General features: G+C 39.4%; 1 protein-coding gene across 1 annotated transcript; it reads left to right on the top strand.

The window, feature by feature from the left end:
- The first annotated feature begins 9,362 nt into the window (after window positions 1-9,362).
- On the top strand, window positions 9,363-23,809 carry CALM2 (calmodulin 2). Its single transcript, XM_036873056.1, has 6 exons — window positions 9,363-9,715; window positions 15,614-15,644; window positions 21,514-21,657; window positions 21,752-21,858; window positions 22,277-22,412; window positions 23,157-23,809. Exons 1-6 carry the CDS (start codon window positions 9,713-9,715, stop codon window positions 23,183-23,185), a joined length of 450 nt encoding a protein of 149 aa, XP_036728951.1. The 5' UTR covers window positions 9,363-9,712; the 3' UTR covers window positions 23,186-23,809.
- The last annotated feature ends 2,560 nt before the right edge of the window (window positions 23,810-26,369 follow it).

Below are 26,369 nucleotides of genomic sequence, written 5' to 3' on the forward strand. Positions count from 1 at the left end.
TTTTATTTACTATTGATACTAAAAACTATAGGAAGTCCAGATAGAATATTTTCAAATACAGAAACTTAAACATGAACACAAGAGAAAAATTAACAAAGGAGTTTTCTATACAAATAGCCAAAATGATAGTCTTATGGGTTCATATGAATATTGGAGTGACCTTTGGGGACCTAGGGCAGTAGCTGCCTTCCTTTTTCTCTCCTGATCTTGAGGTCACCCTACCCCAAGCATTGAACTCTGAGATTAAAGCAGAGCTTCTGCCCTCCCCCAGTCCTCGCTGTCTTCTTGGAAGCAAACAGGTGTGAGGATGAGAGCAGGGGCTTCTGGAAGACGTGGCCTCTCTGTCAAGGGAAGTTGCTGCTGCATCCTGCTGGTTGAGGGTCTGTGCTTTTCTCTTGCCCAGGCCCTGCTTGTTTAAGCTTTCACCTGCAGCTTCCTGATGGCATTTGGAGATTATCCATTTTCCAGTTTGACTCAATGCTCACTTTTTACACCCACCGATAAGACACCTCGGGAGAGGACTGAAGGAGACTCTAAAAGCTGAACAGAGACAGCACTGAGAGCAAGGGTCCAGGATAAGGGCTGAAATGAGAAGGAAAACTTCTGAGGACCTAGGGAGAGCCATTGAAGTGTTTACTGATTGGCTGAGTGCAACAAATACAGAATGATGACTTTTTAAAAGTTTGGAATGAAAAACAAGAAAGGATGCATTTAGAATCTCTGAGGATCCTTGAATAAAATAGCTGATTCCAGTTCTGAGCAGAGAAAGTACAAGGTAAACCTGGAATATTTTGTGCCAGAAAGCAAGAAACTACTCAAAAACTGATGGAGATGTGTCAAAAGGACACAGGAGCTGGCATGAACAGTGCATGCTGGCCAAATTTGGGACACCTTGAGCACAAAAAAGTAAAATGCATGTAATTGATAACATTTACACTCAATTTTAAAAAAATACACCAGTTAATAGGAATACTCAGAAAAGGAAAGAAGGGGAGAGGAAAGTACTTCCTTACAAAAAGAATGCCAGCTAATACGTATCAAAGGGGTCAAAGAATTAGAAAAACCATTTTACAACCTGCAATGTATTTATATTATTAAGCAAGGACCATCAATGGATGATAAAATCACTAGGTGAAGAGCTGTTGGGAAATAGGATATTTACATGGTGGCAGAGTATTGTCCCACAGATTACTTATTGATTAAAAATGGAAAATGTCCCCTTACAACGATGAGGTCTGGTAGATGACATCTTTTTTTTTTTTAATTTTTGAATTTTATCTTATTTATTTTTTTATACAGCAGGTTCTTATTAGTCATCAATTCTATACACATCAGAGTATACATGTCAATCCCAATCGCCCAATTCATCACACCACCATCCCCAACATCCCGCTGCTTCACCCCTTGGTGTCCATACGTTTGTTCTCTACATCTGTGTCTCAATTTCTGCCCTGCAAACTGGTTCATCTGAACCATTTTTCTAGGTTCCACATATATGTGTTAACATACGATATTTGTTTTTCTCTTTCTGACTTACTTCACTCTGTATGACAGTCTCTAGATCCATCCACGTCTCAACAAATGACCCAATTTCATTCCTTTTTATGGATGAGTAATATTCCATTGTATATATGTACCACATCTTCTTTAGATGACATATTAACTAAGTGATCAAATTTATAATCACTAAGAGTGGAACAATGGCTATTATGTGCTCTTGAGATGATGCAGTATGAAATACACAATATTACCTGTGAAGTATTTTTGCCAGAAGTCTTCATCCTGAAACTGTGAAGCCTTTAGAGGAACAAGTTAAATGACACTAGAAGGAAACAATCAGACTAATCTAGAGTGTGGACATTGTGAAAGAAAACTGTAAGGGATTCTTCAAAATATCAATGTCATGAACAAACAAACAAAGGTGGGGAAACTGATCTAGATTAAAAGAATTAAAAGAGTCTAAAGAGACATGAGCTTGCAAAGTGCAATCCTTGTCAGATCTAGTCAGGAAAAATAAAACAGCTATAAAAAACATTTTAGGGACAATTAGGGAAATTCAAGCATAGACTGGATCAAAGATAAAATTAAGGAATTTTTAAAAAATGTGGTAATGGTGTTGTGGTTTTGTAGGAGAATATCCTTAGGAGAAATATGCTGAAATTTAGGGCTGAAGTATAATGTCCATAACTTACTTTCAAATGGTTCATCCAAAAAAATTGCACGTTTGTGTGTGTGTGTGTGTATGCACGCGCTTACGTGTGTATGCATGCGTGCGTAGAGAGACAGAGACTGAGAAGGAGAAAGCAAATATGGCAAATGTTAGCCATTGTTGAATCTAAGTGGATAGTATATGAATGGTTTATTGTATTATTCTTTCAACTTTTCTGTCCAAAGTTTAAAAAATAAATTGAGAACCAAATTTCTGAGGCAATATTTGGCAGTTAGAAAAAAAGCTTACATCTGGAAAAACAGAAGCTCTTTTATTTCTGATCAATCCTGTTGTTGTAATAGGGGTACATCTATATCTTCCCCAGCCTCCACATGAATGGCAGGGGCTGTGACTTACTTCACTTTGGACCCAGTGAACATGAGAATGTGGCAGTAAGATAAAGGAGATGTTTTCCCTGAGTGACTCCCTTTTTCTCAGGCAGAAGGGAGTCACTTAGGGAAAACATCTCACCAAGTTTAGTTTAGAATATTGAAAAATCTTTTTTCAAAGCAGACAAAGGTTTACTCCAAGTTCCGTGAGCAGAACCTAGAAATATTGGCTAGTCAGATGGGGAATGGAAAACAATGAGAAAGGAAGAGAGGACCCCCAACAATGCCAACTTCCCAGTCTTGAGAATGGGAATCCTGATTTTTACCTGGTAAACCAGACAAAGGATAATAAAAAACCAAGCTAGCATGAAGAAAATGAAATTAAAATTTGAGGTACCATTGTAGAGAATTCAAACATCCATGGAGGCTCCCACACTGCCAACACGATGTGAACCACAACATCAATTACTTCTTTTCTGTGAAACCATTCGAAGTTGAAAGCACAATTTTTTTTAGCTTAATTATGTGGTGATTAATTGCTTTAATTCTTAATTTCATCAAGCTAATATAGTCTAAACCATAAATTCTCTAAATAAGATGAGAAAAAAATACAATCCAAAAATTGTATAAACAACTATTGTATAATGAATCCAAAAAATTCCAAGGAAGATGAAAATTACATTTGACTAAGAACATATTTAGCATTTTCAATTTGATTTAACTTACATAAGAAGATCAGAATTATCCTCTGGCTACTTTCTTTTATAAAAGAGATTTCAGTATTCGTAAGACAACTCATACTTTGTAAAAATCTTCTGAGTGTTATGAAAGCCACGTGAAAAAAGCATATACAAAACAATAATATCTTTGTCTGTCATCCACCTATTCATTCAACAAATTTACTAAGCATCAACTATGTCCCAGTACCACGCAAGGTGGTGAGGGTACTAAGATAGTTAAAGTCCCTGAAGGAACTCAGTCCAGTTGGGGCAACTAACCTGTAAGGAAATAGTACCATAAAGTGTTATAAGGGTATTTTTGAGAGAGAGTGATTCTTTCTCTTTGGACCAAGAAGAGAGGGCTGGTGGGGTTAGGAAGACATTACAGGGGATATGATGCTTGGGCCAAGTATAAGTGAATGTGCAGCAAGCAGTGGGAAAGGGAAGAAAGACATTCCAGGCAGAGGGAACAGCAGGAGCAAAGACACAGGTATCTGCAAGTAGTGTGGCTTAGGTGACAGGGTGGAGGGAGGCACTTTTCAATGAGGCCAGAATAAAGGAAAGCAGATCTGGGTGAAAGGATGATGGGTTCAGTGTTTGATGTGATGTTTTAGGGCCTGAGGGCCTCCAGGAGGAGTTGCCAGTAGACATTTTCAGGACTGCAAGAGAGGACCGTGTCCTAGCCTCACTTTACAGGGCCCTGCTCTGGCCCTCTTCCAGATGCACACCTCCATACAGGGCCAAGGGGACCTCCCTACCCAGAGTCCATACTCCCTCCTACTCAAGACTCCTCTAGGTCCCCAGGATCACAGAATTCCTTGCTCAGGTAGCACAGAGCCTGCTTCCAGGGCCTGTTCTGGCTTCTTTCTCAGGTCTACGCGCCAGGGAGCAGACTGTGTCTATAGGGGGCACGCCCCTAGTCCCTGAGGGATGGTCGAAAAGCAGCTATTTTGGGGGCTGTTGATGGACTTGGTTACAAGGACCAGAGCGAGTGCACATATGGATACCAGCCCCCTTGGAGTGTATGTTGGGGCTGACAGTGAGAGGAGAAACGGTGGGCTGTGGGTTAGAAGGTGGCGTCCTCACGCTTCATGATCTGGTGTGGAAATCTGAAGTTCTACAGTTAACCACAGCCTTTGGGTTATTATGAAAGTTTATTTGTCAGGGTAGGAGGATAGAACATATTTTATTTGTTAGCTTGATTTATAACTAACACATTTAACATATGCTGTATAAGCCTCCGTTTGTACTCTTGGCTGAGTCCACAAATGTTAGGGTGGGCCTGAGCAGCTGAAAATACTGACCAGGATTTGAGAAGAGATTTTACCTCGGGCCATCCACATTCGGGGGTGATCAGCACAGAGCCGCTGCTGTGGGAGTGGGGAGGGGGCCAGAGCGGGTGTCAAAATTCACAAGAGAAGAGAGCCACGGCCTAAACCTGGAGGCATGCCATCTTTTAAGCAATAGGTGAACGAGCCAGCCAAGGAGGCTGCAGAGAAACTACCACAGAGGTAGGAGAAATACTAGGGTAATATTCCAGAAGCCAAGCAAGAAGAGTGTTTCAAGAGGAATGGAATGGTCAATAATGTGGACAGTGTACATAAAGTGATCAGCACAGGGCCTGGCCCATGGGGAGCATCAAATCACCAGTGGCTGTGAATGTCATGATGATGACAGAGGTGATGATGGTAGTGACGATGTCTCTGTTCGTTTGTGCTTCTTCTCTCTGCTTCAAACACCTTTTCCTCTTTCTCCCCCTTAACCCAAATTCCTATGGATCACATTCTCTAGGAAGTCTTCCTCTCGTCCATGAGGTTGTCCTCCTATGTGCTCCCAGAGTCATTCTTATCATAGCTCATTCTTCTCATTGCACATTTACAGCACATAATAGGCTGCTGGTATTTATTGAATGAGTGGTCGTGGTTTTTAGGGTGACCAACCATCCTGGTTTGCCTGGGACTGTGTGGTTTTAGCACTGTAAGTCCTGTGTCCCAGGACACCCCTTAATCCTAGGCAAACCTATATGGTTAGTCACCCTAAATTGACATCTCAATTTTTTTAAATGAATAAATGAATGAATGGCAGAGTGTCAATATCAAAGTTAATGACCCTCAACTTTTCCCACACGTATATGAGCATAAGCCCATTCAGTAAGTCTGGAGGATTCAGTGCTTTCCCTATACTCTTCACTCCTCATCATACTGAGGATGCTGTGGGCGAGACATTCTCATGATCTGGTTGGATTCCTGTCCCAGCTCTGTTTTTCCCCATAGTCCTGGAAGGGGATAGCTTAACTTTCTCAACCAGGGCTCCTTATCTGAACCACAGAACAAGAAGATCATTTGAGTACTATTTTCTGAATTCTCTCCAGGTTGGCACGTAACAAGTTCCATTCTACATGCATAGGAGAGAAGTTGATGCATACTGTTGGTGCCTTAGGGCATTTAGGGCTTAATTCTTTCACCTGTCGAGAATCACATAGGGCCTACAATCAAGAATGCAACTGTGACTGTCCTCTGCCCTTGTTCATAGCACAGCTGGCTGGAGGAGAGAAACTATGGGAAGGAAGTGTCAAAGGATGGGGCTTGTGTTATCTCTATTCTGCAAATTGAGGAACTGAGGCCTGGAGAGGAAGTTCATTCTCATTTTCCCAGGACAGACAAAGGTAGAAAGCTGTAATATCCCACCAGACAGGAGAGGAAAATAAACAACCAACCATCTCTTAGGCCTTGATGTAATGGTGGTCACCAACTTTGCTTCTCAGCTGGAAGTTGCCAAAGTCAGGCTGTACTGTATGTCATCTTGTGGAAGACAAATTCTCTACAAATAAATTGATTTGGAACAGGCTCAAATACACAAAAACCACAATGGCTTTAAATGTACGTTTTGACTTTTTTTCTCATTTTCTTTCTCTTATTGGAGAGGTCAGCAAGGAAGTTTCTGCAAGAGAGGCCTTACTGAAATTCAACCTAAGAAACCAGAAAGAACTTTTCTGTGTTCTCTTTAACAGACATATTTCATTACCAAATATTTGTTTAAAAGCTCCTTGATTCAATACATACGTCTCTAAGCATGCACCTGTATATTATACTCAAACTTGTTATACGTTATGCATCAATCCTTTTAAAAATTCATTTTCTAGAAGAAGTGATTATTCGTTTTGTCATTCAATTTCCCATCATTAAAAATTTTATATGTAAAAGCACTGCATACTGATGGGGTAAAAAATTGTTGATAGCCCTTCCATCTGAGGAAGAATCAGGGACAAATTTCTGAGGAAAATCTTGGAAAGACTTGGGCGCTACCACAATGGAGAGTAATGGAATGGTGGCCTTAGGGCTCTGTTTTCAGCTCAACTCTGAAGCACAGGTACCCACTGTTAAGTAACATTCTCAATGGTACAGTGTATTTCATTTGTGGGGTAACTTAATTAAGCCCACCCTCTCACCCTGTGGAATCATTATATCACATTAGCAAGGACAATAGAAGCATGGGGGTCCTGAGTTTTTACTGAACAGTCATTCATCTGAAAGGAAGGTCACAGGGTGGCCAGTACTAACTGAAAGAGCACTTACTTTGTGTCTGATTTGTATGACTGAAAGAAAGAGAATCCATCTCCGGCCTAGTAAAGGAAATACTTTAGATGGCTTGAGAAAATGCCTAAATTGTTTAAAGCAGGTTAAATTCCACTGAGTCTTTCCAAGTGGGTGCAGATAAGCTGTTAGAGAATATCTTGGTCTTGCTGGGCAGGAAGGTGTTCTGGAAGGATCCTTCTCAGTAGGCAGATTTTACCTTGGCTTGCTGAAAATGCTGTTCACTAGGTTTCAAGGGTCCACATGGCTGTGCTTTTTACTGGAAAATTCTAAAGCCTTGATGTGGCCTAAGAGGATTCTTTCTGGACAGTGGTTCTACCAACCTTCTTGAGGAACTGCAGTTTGAGCATGACCCTTAGTTCCTTTCTAACTTCCCAGCACCCTCTCCTGAGATCGGCTGGTCCTGGTAACCACTGACACTCCTCCATTGTGCCATGCAATTGCATGCCTCTGGACCTTTTGCTCTGTTCTTTCTTTCATCTAAACTTGCTTCTCTCTTCCTCCCTGGCTTTCCACTTTTTCCTAGCTCATTATCATGTCAGACTCAATTTAGGAGTCATGTTCTTTGGGAACCCTCTTTGGAACCTCTGTGGTGAGCAAAGGTCCTCTCCTCTGTGCCTTCTAAGCCCCCTCTAAGGTAACAATTACATTATATTCGAATGAGTTTACACAGTAGGTAAACTATTGCTATTCATTTGTTAAATATTGCAGGTTATGCACACCCTTGCTTATTTTGGGTGGGACCAAGGAGTTAATTTTTTTTTTTTTAATGGGGGGAAATATATGAAACAAGAATGACAGAATGCTGCTTAACTGGTAAAGCTGAGTGATGGCTACTTGGTTAAGTGATGGTTATATTTTTCTCTCCACTTGTATATAGCTTATGTCTAAAGTTTTCCAAATAAAAAAGTTCAAAAATTAAAAAAAAATTTCATGTGTGATAAAATGCACATAAAATTTACCATCTTAACCATTTTAAAGTGTAGGGTTCAGTGGTACTGAATACCTAATGTTGTGCAACCATCACCAGCATTCATCCCCACAACTCTTTTCATCTTGTCAAACTGAAACTCTTATCTATACCCGCTAAACAATAACTCCCCATTCCCCCTTTCCCTGACAACCAACATTCTACTTTCTGTTTCTGTGATTTTGACTATTCTAAATACCTCATATAAATGGAATCATACTGTATTCGTTTTTTTGTGTGACTTATTTCACTTAGCATAATGTCCTCAAGGTTCATCCATGTTGTGGCATATCACAGAATTTTTAAGGCTGAGTAATATTCCATTGTATGTAACAACAAACGTATACCACATTTTGCTTATCCATTCATCCACTGATGGACACTTAGGTTGCTTCCACATTTTAGCTATCGTGAAGAGTGCCATGAACATGGGTGTACCAATATCTCTTCAAGATCCTGCTTTCAGTTCTTTCGGGTATATACCAAGAAGCAGACTTGCTGGATCATATGGTAATTCTATTTTTAATTTTTTAAGGAACTACCATACTATTTCCCACAGTGGCTGTACCATTTTACACTCTCACCAACAGTGCACAAGGGTGCCAGTTCCAAAGAGCTAACTTTTATGTGGCTTTAGAAATGTTCATTTAAATCTGAGAGGTTAGCGACCCAAAGGGGCAAATTCATTATGAAATTCATTGTGACCATATGTATTATGGTTTTATTATAGTAACCACTTGTTGGGTGCCTACCCTGTGCCAGGTACTTTAACATTTTACCCGAACGCCAGTCTCTATATGATTCTAATTCTTACAATAATCTTTCAATATAGGTATTATAACCTCCATTTCACAAATGAGGCTAAAGATTAAATAGCTCATCCAAGGTCGTACATCTAAGAAAGTGGCCCAAGCGATACTCATACCCAGGTCTCATTCCAAGCCAGAACCCTATTATTCCACAACATCAAGGGGCTATTGGGAGTGACTAATCCCACAGAATCCGGGATACTGCGCTTTTTCAGTGATTTTTTTTTTTCCCCCGGTAAATTACCCCAGACAAACGCGGCGAAGGGGAAGTATAAACGGAAGACCCTTTCAGATTAGTCAGCTGAGCAGGTGCGTTCGTCCTTACTCAGATATTCGGATTATGTGAGGGAGTAAAATGGTAAGCGTGTGGCCGCCACGAGGCCAATAACCGAAGCTGAGAAAAAGAGCGCGGGGTAGGGGTTTCACTGGGTCTTTCAGCTTCATTCTTAATCGGCGTTTTCGTAGACCCCTATACCAGGGGCGGGAAAATGTGCGTACGACTGTGGAGAGAAAGGATGGGTGGAGGAGGAAGACTCTCCAGCCAAGCGCAAAGCAAGCGACTCCGCCGCCTGGCGCAGTTGCCAAGACAGTGCGGCCAGGGCAGCAACGGCACCAACGGCAGAAACCACACCGCGTCCCGGCGGCTGTGGCAGCGAGCCCCAGTGACGCATTGCAGGTACGAACCAGCCAATCAGAGGCCGGTTCAACGATCGTCACGTTACGCGTCGCTACCACGATGCTCTTCCGCGCCGCAAAGTAGCGCCGCTCAGGCGCGACTCCACCGGCCCTTCAACGGCTCGCTGCGAAGCGAAACCCACTTACGCCATCCGTTCGCCCCCCTCCCTTTAGCTCTTGTATCGTTGACCACACAACTGTGGATAAAGGGGTCTCGAGAGGAGTTGGAGTGGAGGGGGTTGGCCGGGACTCGTTTGTGATGTTCCGTTATCTGGCGTGCGGCGGAGGGATCTGGCGGAGGGAGGTGTTTATGAGGCGCTGGGGGCGGAGGAGGAGAATTAGTCCGAGTGGAGCGAGCGAGCTGAGTGGTTGTGTAGTCGAGTCCCGGAGACCGGTAGCGCTTGCAGCATGGTGAGTGCGTCGCTAAGCTGCCGGCGCTCGGCCTGTGGGGGGAAGAGGCTGAAGCGAATTGACGAAAGAAAGGGAACTTGCCACCCTCACACTCTCCAGGAGTGGTTTTCGCCAGGGGGATGGCGCACATGAGGCTGGGGGCGCCCGCGGCCGTTGTGTCGCAGGTGCTTCCCCACCCCCCCAGTCTCCTCAGGGAGGTGTCCCCTAGTGTACTGGGGGCCGGGCGCACCGCCCCCGGCGCTGCGGAGCCCCTCAGGGGCTGGATGAGGATGGAGCCCGGGCGGGGGGCAGGTCGGCCCCCGGGGGAGGCGAGAGTGGAAGGGCGGGGGGGAGCAGGAGCGCAGAAGCTTTGGGTCGGGCATCTCGAAAGGTCAGCCCGGGGCCGGATTCAAAAGCCCAACGGACGGTTGGTGCGGACGCCAGGAAGCGCTTTTGTCCGCGCGCGGCCGCCTTGCGCCGAGGGGGCGGGCGGGAGCGCGCGAGGCCGTCAGCCCGCAGCCCCGCGGGTCGGGCCGGGAGGGGGCGAGGGGCGGGCGCGCTGTGTGGGCCGAGCCCGCGCGGCGCTGGGAGCGGCCGGGGGCGGGGCGGGGCGGGCGCGGGGCTGGGGCCGCCGCCCGCCCGGCTAGGCTCGCGCCTCAGCTGCTGCGCTGGCACCTGCAGGACTGCGGAGGTCTGGGCGGCCCGCGGCACTGCGAGGCCGGCCGTTCCGGCATAGGTTGGGGAGGGCAGCCTCGGCCGGTTCCCATCCCCCTCTGGCGGCGCGAAGGAAGCTCGGTGATTCCTGATCTTTTTGCTCCCTCTGCGCCTTGAGACCTAATTCCACCTCCCAGGCTGGACATTTAAAATAAAAAAAAATTTTTGAAGTGGTTTTGTCGTTGAAGGAAATGGCTGTATATCTGAAGTCAGGCGCAGCCTCCCACTATTCATCTCGTTAGAGAAAGCCAGAGGCTCCAGCTGGGGGGTCTGAAAGGCATTTCCTGTTCACCTACCGAAAGCCAGCTCCGGGTGACTGTCGTTCTGTTGTGAAAGTCGGTCTTACTCTCCTGTAACAAATGGAAGGATGCCTTTGAGAAGGGCCACAGTCCTCCTCTTGAGTGCTCACGTGCACGCCGTAATGTTAAAGAACCACTACCACACACAGTGTTGCCCCGCTCCAACCCCCTTGAAAATAACTGGTATTTCCGTAGAGAAAGTGCCAGATATCTTAACGTGCAGTTTAGTTCATTTGTACAGTAATGGCTGTCAAAGACCGTCGTGAAAGAAGGGGGACAGGGAATTTTTAAAAGCATGTTCCTGTCACTAGAGACCGGAACTCCAGTTCTTTCCTGTTTAATAATAAAAAAAAAAAACTAATGAGGGCGGTAATTTGCAATACTTATTTTGTCGTTTCTTCTGCCAAGTGATTACGGGAGATGGGTGTGTCCGGGAGGCAAGGTGACATCTTAAACAGGAGTTGGGAATCCTTGCCAACTGAAACCTCCAGCATGTATGGGTGTGGGGAGAGGAGTTCGCATTTGTTTGATGTACTCTTCCATCTTGATATTCTAAATTCTAAATTTGAATGTGCTGGTTGAGTTTACTTTTAGGTGAAACAGGGTGTACACTATAGGCATGTAATTAAGATTCAAAATTGTGGGGTAAATTTTTTTTTTTTTAATTTCTCATATGAAAGGTAAGGTTTCTTCCTGATCAGTCTGATAATTGAATCAAGAGCTCAAATGGAGTTTCTTGGTGAGGCATAGAGTTTGTATCTACCCTTCGGGGTCCTTTGCCAAGGGTAGGCTTTTGTAGTTACTGTTCACATCATTGATGTTTGGGGGGGTTTCAGTTAGTTAAATTGACAGTCATTGTTAACTAATTTGGGAATTGTCCTCAGGTAATTTTATAATTATAAGACCTGATGATTTAAAATTAGGACTCTGTAAAGTCAGAGAATGAACATGTATTTGATGTGGAAGTGGAATAAGTTTGCTCACATGGCTCTTGGGTTTACATATAGTCGATGCATGCTCATTGAAGGGAGATTGATTGCGTTAAGAAGACTTGAGGCTGGGGTGATAAGTAAAAGATGTGAAGAGGTAGAAAATTTGGTCACTTCAGTCTAAATAAATATCCCATCGAACAGCAAAAAGATCTGTTTCTACTAGACTGAAGAAATTCACCAAGGCTCTATTAAAATATAGAAAGTTCTAGATTCAGCTAGAATGGTCAAATTAGGCCTTTAGTAAAGGTAATTTTTAAGAAGTAATATCTTCTAGTGTTTTCTCTTTTGGACCAAGATGCTGTATAAGTGCTGTTCTATCAGAATGAAAGGTATCTTAAACTCTACTGAAATAATTTAGAGATTGCTTTTGATATAGATAAAACAAATACCCTGATTTCTGAAATGGTAGAAAAATTTTTACTTATGAAGCCTTTGTTGTATCTAAGTAGCACTTGGAGTAAACAGGAATCAATGAAGGGTGGAAGTTTGTTTCATTTCAAGCCTATGGACTGATACACTTACTCAGATGAATTTTGGATTATTTTTATACCACCCTTCACTAGATATGCTCCAAGGGTATCCATACCTACTTTTGAATGCCATTTTGGAAATGTTTAATAGGTATGTAATTTCCTTAAGGTCACACATGTAGTCTAGATTAGTAGTGTTTTTATCAGTGTTGACAAATCACCTGCATGTCTCCAAAATGCAGATTCTAGTCCAGTAGGTCTGAGGTGGAACCTGAGAGTGTACTGGTGCCTGGGAGCTTTCTCTAGAGTTGACAAGAGCAATAGGAAGAAAGAAAGAAAAATTACATCAATATTTGTAGAAACAAAGGAGTAAGAACTAGTCATCTCTCTAGTGAGTTATTTACTGAGACAAACACACATTTTGATGAGCTTGAGTTTTCCCAAAAGTATAATTCTTTTAGTTCTTCTACCAAGAAAATGACTCTCTCCATAGACAGAAATAAGAACCAAATTTATTTGTATTTCATTGGAGAAGGCTTACAAATTACAGTGCTAGGGAGCTTTGTGTTTTTGCTTTTAGTAGGCTTTAATCTGAATGTTGCTGATAAAGGTTATTTTAAAACCTTGAACTCTGGGTTAGTAGTAAATACAAAAAAATTGTCTTTAAGTTTCCTGAAACATTGCAAGCAATATCTAGCACTTTCAGGCTATGTGACTTAGTGTCCTGTTTATTCCTTGAAGCTCATTTGTGATCTTTACTGAGATCGCAGACAGGATGGTGTGGGGCCATTAAAATTTTGACTTTTCGAGCAAAATTGGTTAATTTTAAAGTTTTCTTCCTGAGGCCTTCTCAGCTTTCGTACAAATGAGTCTTCTCAAAATCTCTTCCCGCACAACTTGTCGAGAGAAAAATCCCTGTTGTTTCTGCACATAGCAGTCATTCCTTCAGCTTTCGCACATGCTGCAGTGTCTTCCACACATTTGGCTTAACTAGTCCTAAACTGATGTGTCCTGCCACATCTGTCCCTGGGCTTGCAACTTGTGGTTTCAGTTTGTGGAAGTAGATTTTCTCATCTTAAAGTTAACGTGGAATGTGGTGAGTTCGCTGTAAAGGGCTTGATAATGCCCCACCTGTCTCCCTTCTGTGTGGAAGTTGAACTAGTCAGGTTGGTGTTTAACATTACATTGTAGGTTCTTTGGTTAATTAATTTATATAAAATAGTTATCACTGAACTCTTTGGGCTAGCCCTTTACATAGCTTCTCACTTACTGTGCACAATAACACTGCAAGGTAGGTATTAATATTCTGTGTCACAGGTGAAGTTGACAATGAGAGGTTGAGTAACATGTCCAAGGTCACAGCTATTGAGTGGCAGAGCTGGGATACTAGCCCAGCGATGACTCAAAGCACCATGCTTTTTTCTTCCACCATGCCATGTTGCCCTTCTTTCAAAAATGATAGACGTCTAGCAGAATGGAATGAGACTACAAGTAAATCATCTATAGTCTCTAACAAAGTAAAAATTAACTCAGTGGATTTACTGGGTTTTAAATCTTATCCCTAGAGAAAACAATCGACTGATTTTATACCAAATACTTGGAGGATTGGGATTTGTAAGGATAAAAGTAGATAATTTTTATTGTATAAACTTCTGCATTTGAGCTTAATTATTGGCTCTTCAATTTTAAGTTACTAGACTATTGGCTTTTTTTCTTTTCTTTTTTCTAAAGCAACGAGTTGAGTTTGCATCAAGGTCAAATCAAAACTGTTTATCAGGGAAAGAAACTTCTCCTCTTCTGGTTTCTTCTCAAATGTTCTCATGCTGTCTCCTAGAGAAAAAAATGTGATGCTATCCTATATTAAGGTTTTATCCTTTCCAGGGGTGTGTTCATTTAAAATGAAGGAAACCAGGCAGGGTTTATTCTTCTTCTCATACCAATAACTGAATGGATTAATCATAGTACACTTGACTTCTGTAGGTAGGAATATTAGATAGGAGGCTATTTCTTGTCAGTGCCTCTGGATATATGTACCAATAAGCAATGAAATGTCCAAGGATGAAGGCCACATGAAGAACAAGGAGGCTTGTTATTTTGCAAATGTCTTTATAATATTATGGTGTGCTCTGAATTTAAAATTGAAGGTATTGGATATGTCTGACACCTTAGTGTTTAATTCGGACTCTACTAGTTAGTAGTTTTGTACTCGCGCTCGCTGAAATTTAACCTGAGCCTCTCTCCCCATCTGTGAGATAGGGTATTAATGATATTATTAATACCATTAAGGGTTGTTGTGAAGATTGAATAAAAACAACATATAGCAGGTGCCTGAATGTGTGTTTTTTTAAGTAAAAACAAGTAACTTTACTCCATTTGCTAAAAACATCACAAATCTTATGCTCACTTTGGAATTTCAAACATAAAGAGAAAATAAGTAGCTGGACTTAACATTTTGTAAGTAATGTACTTCAAATATTCAGAATCCTGGATTCTCTACAGTTGCATGGCAGGTGAGGAGGAGTAAAAACTGGTACCTTTCATGTTGCTCCAACCAGGACAGCTTGGATTTTTGTCTTTTTGATAGTTTTGCTTAGTAATTTTTTTGTTGTTGTTGAAGTTTTGAAAATCACATATATGTCCAAGTGAAGTATTTAGCCACTTACAGGGGAATTTTAAATGTAGTCCTTGTTCATTATTTTTGATTCAATGGAGATTTCTGGTATTAATGGTTTGTATTTACCTGAGGAGGTGAGCTTAAGTTTAGATATCTTAATTTTGAAAAAGGAAACATTTCTATTGGATCTATCCTTGCTTTAGAAGAATACCAATTCCAATTAAACTTTCTAGTATGCTAGATTTGCTTTTTAAAAACTTGTGTAAAATTAGACTTTCAAACGTATTCTGAAATATTTTCGTATCTTAAACTTGGGGGCGAGTTAGCTTAGCTTTGAAGATAAGATGTGTGCATTTTCTGCCCACCTGTGTTTGGTACTAAGGAATGTTGAACTAAGTAAAGTTTATGGAACAGGGTGAACCTTGAATGTTTTTTTTGTTTTTAATTTTTATTTATTTATTTATGGCTGGGTTGGGTCTTCGTTGCTGCATGCGGGCATTCTCTAGTTGTGGCGAGCACAGGCTACTCTTCGTTGCGCTGCGCGTGCTTCTCATTGTGGCAGCTTGTTGTGGAGCACGGGCTATAGGCACGCGGGCTTTAGTAGTTGCAGCACGTGGGCTCAATAGTTGTGGCACACGGGCTTAGTTGCTCCGCAGCATGTGGGATCTTCCTGGACCAGGGGTCGAACCCTTGTCCCCTGCGTTGGCAGGTGGATTCTTAACCACTGCACCGCCAGGGAAGTCCCACCTTGAATGTTTTTAAACTTGTTTCTGTAAGTGTTAAACTACATACTCTCAAGCCACTTAACTATTTCTTTGATCTCTTTGTAGGCTGACCAGCTGACTGAAGAGCAGATTGCAGGTGAGAAATAACTTTGCTAGATTATACCCACTGGATTTTATTATAAATTGATTCGCTGTTCTCAAAATAAGGTACTTGTATGACAGAATTAACTTTGATCTGTGTAGTAGATGGTAACAAATGAGTGTAATACAGTAATTGAACCTACTCTGGCAAGTGAGAAAGTAAACTTGACTATGAAAGATGTGTGGGGCTAAATGTAATTAAAGACATGTTTTTAGGTTATGTGGATATACTTTTGAGCCTGGTAGGGGTGGTCTTTGTTTTTCTTAAAGATTATGTTGCTGTAAAACATGAATTCTGGGCAGGTTTTAACACTTCAGCGTCATATCAGTCTCCATAGGAAAAGAGGCCAAATAGTAGTTAATAGGTAACTAGAAATGTAAAATCAGAAAATGAATGTTGAATTTACCCTGGTTTAAAGTAGCTAATATTTTAACCTTAGAATTGCATATATGGTCATTCAGGGAATAACCATTTCTCTAGTGAAAAACTTAGATCCAAAAGTTAGCATTCTACTTTACAGATGTAGTAATTTGAATTTTTTCTTAAAAAGCAGTGATAGCTGTTGAAATCAGTTGTAAGTTTTGTATCCTTTGATTTGCTATGGAAGTATGTGAAATTGCTACATAAAACTTGATGAGATGTTGTCAATACGCCGAACCATTAGTACTTTTGATTTTATTCTACTACTTTGAGATGGCTAGTTAACATCAAAATGTTGGGGAAACTTAATAAATGGTGTTTTGCTTTTTGGTTGCAGTGTTGAAATGCTTTTCAAACTCTATTCCTTGACTTTGATTTATAGACTTATTAACAAAAGCATCAAGCAGTTTTGATTGCCATAGTTTTCCTGGTAGGCAAGGAATTTCAAGAGCTCAAAATCACTAAAGCTTTTTTATTTTTTTTTTAAAATGCTAGAGTAAACTAAGAAACCCAGTTGGAACTGAGCTATGTAGCCCATTTAAAGTAAGCTCCACCCCTCATACCCAAATTTGGTGGAGCCAGAAATCATTAGTCTCCTCAAATACTCATCACAAAATAGTATTTGCTAGCACTGTGTAAAGTAGAAACCTATTAGCATTAAGGACCAATTTAAGCAGGTTTTATTTTTATTTCTTACTGTGCATTTGACTTAAACTGGGAATTTGCTTTTTAGGGTTGGTAAATTTGCATGTATAGGGTGTGTTGAAGTAGTCAAGCACAGCTTTGGAAATAATTTCTTTCTTCATTTATAAGTGTATTGATGAAATGTAAATTATTCTGGAGTAGTTTTCTATATAATGTCTTGAGGAAATGACTTGGGGTATTATTTCCACTCTTAAGTTCTTACCTTCTCTAATACACCTGTCTTTGCCTTTCATTTCTCCGTAGTCCCAGTCAGGTAGTTCTGCATGGCGCAGCGTGTTCACTTCAGGATAGAAAATGTATTACTCAAGGTGCCAGTCACATAGTTGATGCTCATTACTCCTCTCCCAAACACACATGCAACTCTTTTTTCTTTTTTTTTTTTTTTTTAAATTTATTTATTTATTTTTATTTTATTATTTTTGGCTGTGTTGGGTCTTCGTCTCTGTGCGAGGGCTTCCTCTAGTTGCGGCAAGCGGGGGCCACTCTGGGCCACTCTTCATGGCGGTGCGCGGGCCTCTCACTATCGCGGCCTCTCCCGCTGCGGAGCACAGGCTCCAGACGCGCAGGCTCAGCAGCCGTGGCTCACGGACCCAGCCGCTCCGCGGCACGTGGGATCCTCCCAGACCAGGGCTTGAACCCGTGTCCCCCGCATTGGCAGGCAGATTCCCAACCACTGCGCCACCAGGGAAGCCCACATGCAACTCTTTTAAAAAGTAGTTTGTGTCTGTTAAATATAAGAGGCTCAGTCCTCTGGCTGATTGCATTTTTGTAAAGAATACTTGTAGTTCATGGAACATTGTCTTTAAGATAAATTCTGTCTTTTCATTGGTTCCTATCATACAATTAAATTTCTAGTGAGAGTGGTAGGAAAATCTATTTTAGGTTCTTTCCATACTCTGCCTTTTCCTAGGCTTTTAATAAAGCTGTTCTTGGACCTTAGGTTTTAGTGAACCTTTTAGGTAGAGGAGCCAAAGCTTTTATGCTATTAAAATAAAAATCCTGTGAAATCACGGACCTTTTTATTTCCTCTGTATCCCCAGTACCTCCCACACAGTAAGGACTGAATAAATATTTCTTTTTTTTTTTTTTTTTTGCCATTTACAGTTTTATTAAATTCCCTTAAACTTTGAATAAATATTTCTTGAATAGATAAATTTTCAAAGAGGTGTGCCACACATGTATGTTCTAGAACAGTACCTACCCTATTCCTAAGAATTATTCTGTCTCCTCCCAAAGTCCCTCTCAATGTCTACCTTTGAGGTGAAGGCAAAAAATTTTTTTAATCTGGTAAATTGTAATTGCTGGTAACCAGTAATATCTTAGAGTCTTAGTTCTACTTGTGCTAACAAGCTTCATACATATAATGCAAGGTTGAGTATACTAAGGTACTTTTTATCTTCATCTGATAATCATTACTACTTCAGGTTTGAAATTCCTCTAACAAATAACTTAGTCTAGAAAAAAGTATGCTTATTGTTTAGGTGAAGTTTCTAGAGTTGTTTACGTTACCCTGGTCTTAAAGAGCAATCCAGAACAGTCTAGTGTGACATCACTAACAAGTTAGTTTTGTTGATGACTCTGCCATGATGTCATTAGTTGTTGGTATTTAATATTTAAAGAAAAAATGTAAAATAATTTTTTTTCTTTAAAGAAATTTATGCCTAAACCATTAAACTTTTAAAGTTCAGTGTAGGGATAAAACTTATTTGATAAAAAGGTACTAATCTTACTCAACAATAAAGGTCTGGTACATGGCCTTTAAAGGATTAATAAGTTCAGAATTTTATAAATAAATAGAAATTGATAAACAGGCATTTGATTTTTCTTGTGATTGTTTCATGATGACCTGTTTTAATAGAATTATAAATTTATGTAAAAATATTTAGAAAGGTATCCTGGGGTTGCTAATGAACAAATAAAACAAGTAATATTATGATTTCTGAAAGTTTCAACTTGGGTATAACTAGAATGAATTTTGGGAGGTTCCATCAATTATGTTGAAGATAGCTGTTCTGTGACATTCAGGACCTGTTGTTTTCTTATCGTATATTGAGGTTTTGACTCCTAGGTTTATATTCAACTCATTCCTGGGAAATACTGTTTAGAATGATATGCTTCTATATATTAAGATTAAACTGTTCTGAAGCACAGGTGGTGAGCTATAGAAGCAGGTGGAATAAAATTGTACTTTTCAGTTTATTCTTATTTTAAGTTTTTGCAGGTGTTTCTGCCTCTTTAGTGTAAAAATACAAATAGAGATTTGGAATAAACCTTGACCTTCAAAGTATTTTTATTCCTTTTTGTATGCATGAAGTAAACACTAGTTACAGCATAGAAATGGTTTTATTTTCTGCTTTTCACTTATTCCAGCAAATATTTTAAGAGTTATTAGATGTTTAAACTTCTTGAAATTTAGAACACACATACATAAACTTATAGCATGCATCTTTCAGAATTTGTCGTTTAAGTTAAATCGTTTAGTAAAATGATTATGGCTAGTTATACTGGGAATTTTTGTACATAATGGTGGTGTCACACGATAACTGTATTATAGCAGAGAATGTAATGTAAATAAATACAAATCTAAGTACTTTAATTTTCTTGGAGCCTAAGTTATCAGGTGATAGATGCTACTGTGTTCCAAACCTAATAGTTTATATATTTCTAGACAGTATTTGTACATCCTGTTTTTTTAAAAAACCTGAGTGTAAAATGGAAATGTTTTCATCAAATTCTGCTGTTTGTAGGACTCTGATTTATTTTTGTCATTGGGTTGGTCTAGGTTAGTACTGCATATTTTCATAAGATCAGTCAGTAGTTTGGTACTAAGCTTCTGATATCAGGTGAGTTCCTCTGAAGACAAGTAATATTTAAATGGAGTGGAATGTTTAGCACTCAGTAGTAGTAAGTGGCACTTACTACTTACTGAGTGTAGCAAACTATAACTAGTCAGTGATACCTGGTCTAAAGCTAAGCAATTAAAAGAATCAAAGCAGAAGAAAATAATGTGATAATCCAAAAAGGTAATAGGACTCGGGTAGTTGTGTGGATAATTTTAAATAAAGAATCCATTTGGAGGCTATTGTGATAGTCCAGATAAAAGATGATAGGGTCATTAGCCAAAATGTTGGCTGTAGAGATGAGCAAAGAATCAGGCAGTATTTAAATAGAATTCAGCAGGCCTTGACAGGTTTCAGGGAAAAAGAATTAAGGTGGTTTTTGTTTGCATTCTTAGGGTTGCTGAGGAGTATAGAATTGATTTTCATTGTCTTCCTTGAGGTCAGCCAGGGAAGATGTCCTGTAGGAGTGAGAAATAAAAATATTATGTTGAGAGAGATGAGTGGACTAAAGATGTGAAGTCTTCGTTATTGGTGGGCATAGATGAAATGGCCAAGGAGAGAAAAAAGGATTAGAAAATTGGTCACATCTATATGTAAGAGACAAATAGGAGCAAGACCCTTGTAAGACCCAAATAGAGCAAGGCAGTAGGAGGTAGAAGGTAAATTACTGTTGTGAAAGCCAAGAGAAGTTTGAGAGTTTTCCAGTGTAGTTGTGGATGCTGCAGGAAAATGAGACCATCTTTTTCTTGACATTTATTAAGTAGTTATTTGCCAGGCATAGTTCTAAGTGCTTTACCTATACTAATTCTTAAATTTAGGAAGTAGGTACAGTTATCCCCACTTAACACACATGAGAAAGCTGAGGCAGAAAATCTGCCCAAGGTTATTTACATTACTAGTAAGTAGCAGAGCTGGAATTTTTTAGCCCAGGCAGTTGAGTTCCAAAGTCCGCTTTTAGTTTCTGTGCTGTATGCTTCTGTGTTTGCTTGCTGACTGGGCCTAATATCTTTGCTAGCTTTGTTAACTAGCTCATTTATATGCCCTTGCACTACCAAATTAAATCTCTGATTTAGTTTCTCTGTATTCAGGTATTCTGGACTGTTGCTCCAGTAGCTTTCCATGTAATCTAGTGGTGAATTGAAAGCAACATAATTTCACAAGAAGATCTAAAAGATTTTAGGCGATAATATATCTCTATTATAAGCTTGGGATTTTATATTCTGAAGAAAGGTCTAAATTTTGTTTTCAGTGATACAGCACTTAGTTAAAACTGGCCATTCATATCTTGATCATCCCATTGTTAACATCATTATAGATTATTTGGTGATAGCCCCTTCTGTCTTCCAGAAAAGGAAGCTAGCCTATTGCAGGTTGTTCTGAAGTTTAAAGTTTTTTGTTTTTAATTTAGTAGGTGATTAAATAGACTTAATTTTAACTTTGGGTATTACTGTAAGTAGTACAGTTGCTATATAGAAGTATGTATTTGGTAACAGTAGTTTTCCTTTTCTATTCTGAGTGTAGGTTAGATCTGTAATTTTGAATTGTGTTCCACAGAGCAGCTTCAACAGAAAATAGAGAAGGCAGTCATCTGGGGCTTTGAGTGTTTTCCTCTTTCAACAATAATTTGACTTTTATCTGGACTAGATTTTGGAGTTCCCTGTAAGATTTTAGATGAAAAAAACGCTCAGGTAGATCAATATATGAGCATATGATTAGCTAAAAATGTTTGAAATACCACAAGGTTTCCCCCCCCTAATCCTTCAGGAATCAAAATCCCATTTCAGGTCCTGTCTCTATATATATGTTTGCTTTGACGGTTGATTAATAACATTTCATTTAGGAGGTTACTTTTTTATTGTTAACCTGTACATTTGGATTGTGGTCTCTCTTTCAAACAGAATTCAAAGAAGCTTTTTCACTATTTGACAAGGATGGTGATGGAACTATAACAACAAAGGAGTTGGGAACTGTAATGAGGTCTCTTGGGCAGAATCCCACAGAAGCAGAGTTACAGGACATGATTAATGAGGTGGATGCTGATGGTAAGTCTTTTTAGTTTTAGGGTTTGGGAAGGGGGAGTTGAAGAAGTGGCATTTAAGTTCTGTTGTAATGTTTCAACTAAACAAACCATTTCAGGTAATGGCACAATTGACTTCCCGGAATTTCTGACAATGATGGCAAGAAAAATGAAAGACACAGACAGTGAAGAAGAAATTAGAGAAGCATTCCGTGTGTTTGATAAGGTAAGTATCCAAAGACTGGATTTGTTCAATTTTAATTTGAGGATAAAAAGATACCAGGACCTCTTAATCTGTTAAGACTTGTTTTTCTGATGATTTACCAACATACTTTAATATCAAGCAAAAGCTTTTTAAGAATTCAGTGTAGATGGAGGTTTCCTTATAACATATATATTGCATTAGTTTTGTGGCGAAAGAGGCATCACTTGACTTTGGAACCAAGAAATTGTGATTTCAATATAGGATATCCTGCTTGACTCTCAGTGACATTTAATATAGAGGTCAGCTATTTGTAAACTCTCTTTAGTTTGTATAGATTACTAAAGTATATTTTGCTCCCTAATGTGAAGTTTAATAAACTTCTATTCTAACTCGTTACGTCTATAATTTTGCTTAGACATTTTACTAAATTTTTTTGTAGGATGGTAATGGCTATATTAGTGCAGCAGAGCTCCGCCATGTGATGACAAACCTTGGAGAGAAGTTAACAGATGAAGAGGTTGATGAAATGATCAGGGAAGCAGATATTGATGGTGATGGTCAAGTAAACTATGAAGGTAAGTCTTTCACTGTCACTGCCTTATTCTGTGCTTTGACTTAAAGGTAGAGGTTCTTGTTAGGTATCTGATAGGTCAAAATTACTGACTCTCCCCCCCCCCCCCCCCAGAAATGGAGATGCTAAAACAGTTACTGATATTTACCAACCTTTTGCTATTCAGAGTGTTGTGTACAGATTAGGCAACATCATTGTCACCTGAGAACTTTTTAGAACTATTTATTATCAGATCCTACCCTTTTACTTAGAATCTACATTTTAATAAGATTCCTGGGTGATTTCATAATGCACATTAAAGTTTGAGAAGCACTGCACTCCAAACTATGATAAAACAATTTTTGTTAACAATTGTGGAACAGTGTGAAAAGCTTCTTCAAACTTATTTCAAGATCCTCAAAATTAAGGTGACTTTCTTTCATTGGATTCTCCTTCCCTCTAATTAGCTTTAAGTCTAAAATTGTACATGCTTCAGTTCAGAAGTATGATATATGATATTGAACTAAGCAAGAATGCTTTTTATTTGTAATAGCTTATCTAAAGCATTAATTTGGTTTATACATTAATAATCATAAATAATTTTGGTTTATGAAGGTCCAGCCTCGGCAGTAAACTAGCTTTCCTCTGTACGTTATGATAATTTTGAGGAAAGAAAGGGGAATGGAGACTGCTCAGTGATTGAGTAAATGTGATTGGTTTTGTCAGACTTTTGCCATTGACTTAACATTTTTGTGTACTTCTTTTTCAGAGTTTGTACAAATGATGACAGCAAAGTGAAGACATTGTACAGAATGTGTTAAATTTCTTGTACAAAATTGTTTATTTGCCTTTTCTTTGTTTGTAACTTATCTGTAAAAGGTTTCCCCCTATTGTCAAAAAAAATATGCATGTATAGTAATTAGGACTTCATTCCTCCATGTTTTCTTCCCTTATCTTACTGTCATTGTCCTGAAACCTTATTTTAGAAAAATTGATCAAATAACATGTTGCATGTGGCTTACTCTGGATATATCTAATAAGCCCTTCTGCACATCTAAACTTAGATGGAGTTGGTCAAATGAGGGAACATCTGGGTTATGCCTTTTTTTTTAAGTAGTTTTCTTTAGGAACTGTCAGCATGTTGTTGTTGAAGTGTGGAGTTGTAACTCTGCGTGGACTATGGACAGTCAACAATATGTACTTAAAAGTTGCACTATTGCAAAACGGGTGTTTTATCCAGGTACTCGTACACTATTTTTTTGTACTGCTGGTCCTGTACCAGAAACATTTTCTTTTATTGTTACTTGCTTTTTAAACTTTGTTTTAGCCACTTAAAGAAAATCTGCTTATGGCACAATTTGCCTCAAATCCATTCCAAGTTGTATATTTGTTTTCCAATAAAAAAAATTACAATTTACCCAACTGTTGCTCTGAATCTGAGTCATTTAATTAACTTGAAGTTAAATAATTTTGAGAATCAAGTGGGGAGGTGGTTTCTACTTGGTATAATTTAAGTTTAGATAAGTAATTTTTTTGACTACTTTAGACTGTTTGGTTTTTAAATTATAATACTTCCTTCAAAAGGTTTAAGTGAAAGATTAAGAAACATTTTGTAAGTGTACCTAGCATAGGGACTGGCATAAGGTAGGTGTTCAGTGTTGCTGCCTACCTTTTTAATATATTTTTCAACTTTGGCATTTGTTTATCCATATAGACTTCAGCCATGCAGTGATTTTTTTAAATGTGTTTAAAAACACAAAAAATCCAAATGGGGGGTGGGTCATTATGTTTTGCCTCTGTTTTTTATTTATTTATTTATTTTTATTTTTGGCTGTGTTGGGTCTTCGTTTCTGTGCGAGGGCTTTCTCTAGTTGCGGCAAGTGGGGGCCACTGTTCATCGCGGTGCGCGGGCCTCTCACTATCACGGCCTCTCTTGTTGCGGAGCAGAGGCTCCAGACGCGCAGGCTCAGTAATTGTGGCTCACGGGCCCAGTCGCTCCGCGGCATGTGGGATCTTCCCAGACCAGGGCTCGAACCCGTGTCCCCTGCATTGGCAGGCAGATTCTCAACCACTGCGCCACCAGGGAAGCCCCTTGCCTCTATTTTTTAATGTTTTACTCAGTGCTTTTTAATTCTCCTACCAGAAAACAGAGATTTTCAGTTGTGCCTGCCTATCTGCAACATACTTTACAAATAAGGTATCTTTAGTAGTGGATTGACAGTAACTAAACCTTGTTTTAGTATTTGCTTGCTTCTAAACTATTGCTTTCTCTATAAACTACTCAAAAGGTGGTTATCAGGGTTTCTGTTTTTCTAACTACCTTTTAAATACTTAAGGAAAGATTGCATAGCAAAGCAGAGCCAAGATTAAAACATTTAAGTATAATAGTTACTTGATTATTACAGCCACAAGGTTTTTAATTTCCCAGGGGCGCAATTTGTTTACTGTGCATCTTTGACTATTTTAATATCACTATTATTAGTTCTACAGGAAAACGGAGAACTTGATGGTCAGTGAAGGAAAAGAATTAAGTATGTTTTAGGTAGGATGAAGGAAGTTAACAGGAATTGATCATCCTAACAGGGTATTATTACATGTTAGGCAGGCAGTACTAATTAGGAAGAGCTTCATTGGATGTAAGAGTTTAGTCAAAGGTGGGAGAAGATTCATGTGTCTAGCTGTTGAGGCACAATAATCTTGAATATTAAACATGGGCTTCGGAGTTTTATTGCAACAGTATTCAGATCATTGCTCTGTATAACTTTGAAGAGGTCAGTATTACCTGAGCCTCGGTTATCTTACCTGTAGAATGGGTGTAGTTTACCCAGCTGGTTTCTAACTTTGTTTTTATAATAATGTTAGGTAAAGCACTTAGCATAGTTCCTGGTATTTGCATTAAGTGTTCAATCTATGCTGTTAAATCAGTTATGATCCTTGTAAAATGAGGGAATTGGGCAAAGTTAATATTGGTGCTTTTCCAGTTCCAATAGTTTGAAGTAAAGTTGATAACAAGGTGGAAGGGAAAAACACGTTTTTGGGGTACTTTCGTGTGTCATGTTACTGATTTTATATTCTTGTAATCTTCATGAAAATCACACAGTAAGCATTACATAATCTTACTCAAATCAGGACTATAATTTTAAAACCTTATCTTCACATCGTACCCGTATTACCTGTTTTATATTAGCAGCATCATGGTAATTGATGATTCTTTTTCCAAATACTGTCTGTAGCATGTTTGCTTTCAGATGATTCTAACCTAAACTATCACTGTTGCAGTTAAAAGTGATCCTGGAATATGTAGAATATGAAGTATTTTACCTAGAATTTTTATTAAAAATCTGATGTGTAGCAGAGGCACTGTTGATCTCTAAGAAGCGTAGTCTCGTATTTGCAAAGAGAAATGGTTCCTCCCTTTAAAACTGCTGTAATGATAACCTGAAAATAAATCTTAAACTTTTCTCAGTGATATTATGCAAGACAGTGTTTTCTTAAGGGGACACTTTGTTTATTCTACATATTTAGTCTGTTTTATTGGTAAAGTCCTTGAAATCATTTACCCATGCTGTTTCTATTTTTGCGATACCCAAAACTATTTTCTCATCTAGGTGTTTCCTTATATTTCACACCTTGCATGGGTTTCTGGACTTCTCTGTACCTTTCATCATATTCAGTCTCTAGGGTACCAGTCCCTAGTCTGCTGAGCCAGTTTTACAGGCTGAGCCAAAATAAAAAAATGAAATGAGGCACAGTGACGGACTGGCTGTATCAGTTTTGTGAAAGTTTTGTTTTTTACTTGTCTCTTGGTCTTACTATTTCAGTTTTTGATTTCAAACCTGGTGCCTGGCTCCTCCCCTCCCCGTTTTTCCTGCTATTTTTAAGGCTGTGTTAAATGAATTCAGAATCCCAGTATTTCAAGAGAAATTTAATGGCGTCCTCCTGTGTCTTGCTACTCAAAAAGTCACCCACAGAGTCACCTGTG

This window comes from Balaenoptera musculus, chromosome 13 (genome assembly GCF_009873245.2).
Source record: "Balaenoptera musculus isolate JJ_BM4_2016_0621 chromosome 13, mBalMus1.pri.v3, whole genome shotgun sequence".
In the NCBI taxonomy this organism is placed as follows: Eukaryota; Metazoa; Chordata; class Mammalia; order Artiodactyla; family Balaenopteridae; genus Balaenoptera; species Balaenoptera musculus.

What these genes read in the sequence shown, in the direction of transcription:
- CALM2 (XM_036873056.1), top strand. An exon ending in TAATGAGGTGGATGCTGATG is followed by an intron (nt 21,658 to 21,751) that starts GTAAGTCTTTTT and finishes AAACCATTTCAG; the next exon opens with GTAATGGCACAATTGACTTC. An exon ending in TGGTCAAGTAAACTATGAAG is followed by an intron (nt 22,413 to 23,156) that starts GTAAGTCTTTCA and finishes CTTCTTTTTCAG; the next exon opens with AGTTTGTACAAATGATGACA.